Source organism: Odontomachus brunneus, unplaced genomic scaffold (assembly GCF_010583005.1).
Source record: "Odontomachus brunneus isolate Ranch 3 - 2012 unplaced genomic scaffold, Obru_v1 Obru_scaffold_004, whole genome shotgun sequence".
In the NCBI taxonomy this organism is placed as follows: Eukaryota; Metazoa; Arthropoda; class Insecta; order Hymenoptera; family Formicidae; genus Odontomachus; species Odontomachus brunneus.
Genome location: NW_022639454.1, coordinates 120,958 through 125,957, shown reverse-complemented (window position 1 = coordinate 125,957; position 5,000 = coordinate 120,958). Strand labels below are relative to the sequence as shown.

The following is a 5,000-nucleotide window of genomic DNA, read 5'->3' as shown; positions in this document are numbered from 1 at the left end:
GTGTTGTCCAAATCGGAGACGCTGGACCAGGTGACGCTGGCGAGTTCCCAGCGCCGGAGCAGGCTGGACACACGTTCGGCTCTGTTGCTCGTGTCGAGGCTCTCATCGTAATCCGGGCCCTGAAATTCGACAGAGATGGAAAGTTGTGGATGTTATTTATTCGATTAAAGAGCAGAACCGCGGAGCGTAACGATCTCGCGACATACCAAGAATCGGAGCAAGTTTAATTAAATTTTCAAAGGATTTTGCCGCGTGATATATAAATAATGCAAACTCTTTTTCATTATCTCGACAATGTCATTTCAGTGAATGCTACTTTGCGATCGAGTTTCGCTGAATTAAGCTTGCGTATTGAAAAGATACGCATGTTAAGAATTATATGGAAGTCATCAGCGAGTTCCTCTTATATTCCAAGGTGTAATGTATATTGTTCAATACATCCTAAACATTCTTTCGTCTCGCTCGAAATTTATAGCGAATTGTTTCTCGTGGGCAAAAAGGCTTGGCAAAAAGCCCATCGATCCGACGCGGCTTATAAAGGTTCTTTGTACACAAAAGTGACAAAGAAAGTAGTAATCTATATTCCAATATACATCGTGTGATCCTCCAACAAAAATAGATTTAAAAAGCGTAGCGCGTTCAATAGGAAAAGTTATTGCAAGAAACGGTGCGCAATCGTCAGTGACATCGAAAGCTTGTCTAGTTTAGCTTTAGATTCGTATACGATATTCAATTACATTAATTATATTAATTAGTTATATGTTATCGTATTTCTTTGTTTCTTTTAGTTGATGACAGTATCCAGTATCGATTGTACGACAATACCAACAGTTTTTGTAAAAGATACGTTCTTAGATAGCATATGATATCGGAGATAGTCATCCCTGGGCTCTTTGCACTCCCAATCATAGAAAAAACCACGGAAGGTCTCTTATTGTTCTTCGCAAAGTAGTTGGATTGAAAACAGGAAATTACACGTTCTTTCGTAAATAGAAGCCAATTCTTTTCCGGATAAAGCTGATTAAGTTGAAGTATGGCGACTTACATTCTCGATTTTCTCGTCAAGCATCTTGAAGAAATCTAACTGGCTGGTGGATACCTCTCTGAAAAATGCAAGATATATAAGAAGGTCAATTACTATATGCGATAAATCGCGTTCGCGCTTAGAATAATCTCACTAGTTGAGCGTGAACGAAAGCCTGTACACGCCAACTTATCACGATGCGTTACCACTGTGTTCTCGCATAAGTAACCAATAAACAGTAATCAGTTACGCGTTTGGCGAAAGCTAAACAATTAACATGATTATTTTTGCGAGAAAAATGTCTTGAAGCACGTCGTTGTTTCGATATATCGTCCGCGGATTCAAATTGGAATGGAAGGAGCTCAAGTTAAATAGGATGCATATTAGCACGACGTTCGTCAAGACTATTGGAACTCGAATCACGCGTGTGCACGCTGGTGAAATAATCTTCCTACACATATGCAAGTTTCCGTTTACCGGGACGGAATGATTTAATACTCAAAGTGGCAATCCATTTGAGTCAAGTGTCGGCGTGATTCTCTAAATTGCATTAACGTTAATGCAAAATGCAATTTCTATCAACGACTCGACTCGAATGATAAACTCGTGAAACCGTAACGCTCTGATATAATACGCAGACACATAGAATTAACATAACTGGGATTTACAAATATAACAATGTTCTCGTGTAATTTTTTTTTTTTTAGAATAAAATACCGTTTATCTCCCAAATAGTCAAGATAACATCGGCAGTGTAACTCAACGCGATTTTTTTGAGGTGGAATACCGAAGCTGATTCATACCGTAAGATACATCATCGACAAACACTAGGATTGTGTTTATAAGCATTAAAATTGAAAATCATTCTTACGCCTGTTGCAACAGAGGCCCGCCCCCAGGAGCATTTGGTTTCTTCTTTGCTTGTCCCTTGGCGTCGACGCCGCCATTCTGGTCCTCATTTCTGTTCACCTCGACACCGTTATTGTTCGTCTTGTTGCCCTTGACGTTGCCATTGCCGTTCTTCTGCTCTACAGACGACGTGCTACCTGAAACGCGCAAAAAAGCACGCGAAACGTCAGAGCGCTAGGTGGAGCAGCAGTTGTCGGTGACGTTGAGATTACCATCGCCGAGATTAAAGACCGTAAATATATCATCCTTTCACGTCTTCTTCGTCTTACATGTTCGATAATCGTTCTATCGTCAGCTGTCGGCCACCACTCAGCAATACGGCGGCTCCAACACTTTTATCACGCATTGCAACGACGAATATGACATAATGCTAGAAAAATGATGGCTCTTGACCGCGACATTGTACGTCAAGCTTTCTCACACGAGGAATTCTCAAAGAGGATTTCGCCAATTCCGCGTTATTCAGATCCCGGTAATGTCACAGAGCGTCTTTAGAGCGGATGTATTTATTTATTAACGTTATTTCCGTATTTCCCTCATAAATAGATGTAAATACTATAACATTACAACACATACAGTGGATGCATAAAATATTTTAACGAACAAGTGCTTGGGTGCTCGAGTTGATTGTAAACCATGATCACTTCCTTTTGCCTCCTTCCTTTTGTTTTCCGTGGTATCGGGGTGTGGTCGCATAAAAGCGCATATATGATACCAGCGGTGAGGCAGGACAAAGTTCAGTCGTACGATCTCATAAACACGCTTAATCTTATCGTCGGCAAACGAGCAGCGTGACACTTTGAAGGACCGCCGCTGCCGCCGTCGCTACCACCACGAGAGCGTTCTCGTCACGCGTGCAAGTAGAATCGCGCGAACCGAAATAGACGTGTGCCGTTAGCTGCGCGAGAACGAACGTTTAGGGAGTTAACTAAAAATAAATAGCACCGACGGTTAAGAGTTCGAGACTCGAAATAGAGTTAACGGGCACGCGCGGAATAGACGGCGTAAAATTTACGGCAAGATATTGACTCGCGCGCCCAAGTACGATGAACACGCGGCATTTGAAACACACGAGCTACGTGAAGGGGCCATTCAATTACGTCACACCACGAGGGGATGGGTTACATGCATGACAGATGTGATGCTAGCGGAGGATGGGGGAGTAAAGACCGTAGAATGTCATCTACATATCTAAATTTTTATATCTAAAAATATTAAATTCTATAAAAAATTGTTTTAATTTGTTGCGTTAATAATTAAAGTTTTAATTGGATTTTAATTTCTTTAAGATACAACTGCTATTAATTGAAATATTCAAATAATTAATATGACATGTACCTAAAAATTATTTGTATCTTAAAAAAAAGATCGATCCAATAATTATTGCTCACAATATAATTATTAAGTATTTTTCTCTTATTTCACGTGAGGGCGAAAGCCGGTAATGTCGCGAAAGGATATTGGAAGGATGCTCAAAACTTTATTTGATGAAAGAGAGAGATGGATTTCGCGTGACGTAATTGTTTGAATGGCCCCTAATTGTATCGTCGCCAGGCAGAAATTAAAATTAGCGCGCGAAATTCCGCACGAGGTAACGAAAGGTGCATGCCGATATGAGAGCCGATAATCGCGGCTTCCAACTCGCGGCCCGCGCAAAAATGCCTAACCCGCCAATTCTAATATTTTATTTAAACGAGGAAGAGAGATAGACGCGAAGAGACGAGCTTCGAGGTAATTATGGCGCTGGGCCAGGTGTTACGAGCCGCAGCACCTGTGGCACTCGGCCATTCGACTAAAGAATACAAGTCAAACAGCAGTCAAATGCGAATCCGACGTTACGTTACGTTACGTTACGAACGAGCGTTTGTACTTTCACGCTCGCGAAAGTACCGTTTGTTAATGTACTCTCGAGCGGCTTAAACGACGACTGTGTAAATCACACGGTGTGTATGCTCATTATCTTTACTTAAATTTGATTTAGACGCGACGTGTGGTCGTGCGATTCATATCTCGCAAGATAGATACACTCGCGGCAATCGAGGATACGGCGCACTGGCGGTGCAATCGATTATGCGCTTTCGCTCGTGTGAGCGAGCGGCTCTCTTTCGTTAGACCTTAAATTTTTTCTCAACAGCTCTTGGTCCGGCCTCTGCCCAGGAAATTATCCTGTAATTTATGTGCACCCGCAACACACACACACACACACACACACACACACACACACACACACACACACACACACACACACACACACACACACACACACACACACACACACACACATACACACGTACACACGTTCCCATCTGCAGCGAATCGAATTAGGGCGCGCTTTAACCCGGCGTAACGAGGAAAATACCATCGCGAAGATAATCGGGACGCCCACATCGTCTCCATCGAAACGCAATTAATTTCCACGAATCAGCCTAATTGGAGGCTGCGAGAGATCGCGAAAGGCGTATTGTTCCAATTGGCGAACGTCAACTCTCCCTCTCCCTCTATTTCTCTCTCGATCGGCGAAACGCGTACCACATGCAACATACAACGTCGATTAGCACTAATGACATTTCGTAATTAAAGTCTGACAATCTCTTGATTTATATCGCACGGCGACACATAATTGCGCGTTGCTCGATCGAAGGTAAAGCTCGAACGTCTGCTCGCTACGCACGACGTAAATTAACGCGAGATTAACGTCGAGCCACTATTATCCGCCAAGTAACTCTAGTATCCCGACACTCGATCCACGATAACAATCTTTTCTACGATGATGACAAGCTGAGCGATATACAGTCGCGGAACGCGCAAGTAGTCCATTCATTGGCACACGGAGCTGTAGCGAGAAGGAGAATGAACTCGCATCACAATGAAACACAAATAACTCCGGAACGCGCCGCACACGACGCGCGAATGACAAGTCGCAGCGCGTCACAAAGCACACGGGCCAGTAGGTGGATGCACGCTGCACAAAAGCGCATGCGAGAGAGAGAGAGAGAGAGAGAGAGAGAGAGAGAGAGAGAGAGAGAGAGAGAGAGAGAGAGAGAGAGAGAGAGAGAGAGAGAGAGAG

The 5,000-nt window shown here is 43.2% G+C and overlaps 1 protein-coding gene across 3 annotated transcripts in view; it reads right to left on the bottom strand.

Moving 5' to 3' along the window:
* LOC116846966 (mediator of RNA polymerase II transcription subunit 15-like) overlaps positions 1 to 5,000 on the bottom strand; it is a 39,966-nt gene that overhangs the window by 2,015 nt on the left and 32,951 nt on the right. For all 3 annotated transcript variants that reach the window (XM_032821456.1, XM_032821448.1, XM_032821466.1), the window contains exons 2-4: positions 1,896 to 2,070; positions 1,046 to 1,103; positions 1 to 119 (exon numbers count right to left, since the gene is read on the bottom strand). The exon at positions 1 to 119 is cut by the window's left edge and continues 2,015 nt beyond it. In XM_032821456.1, the coding sequence (XP_032677347.1) occupies positions 1 to 119; positions 1,046 to 1,103; positions 1,896 to 2,070 (352 nt within the window). The remainder of the gene's footprint in view (positions 120 to 1,045; positions 1,104 to 1,895; positions 2,071 to 5,000) is intronic.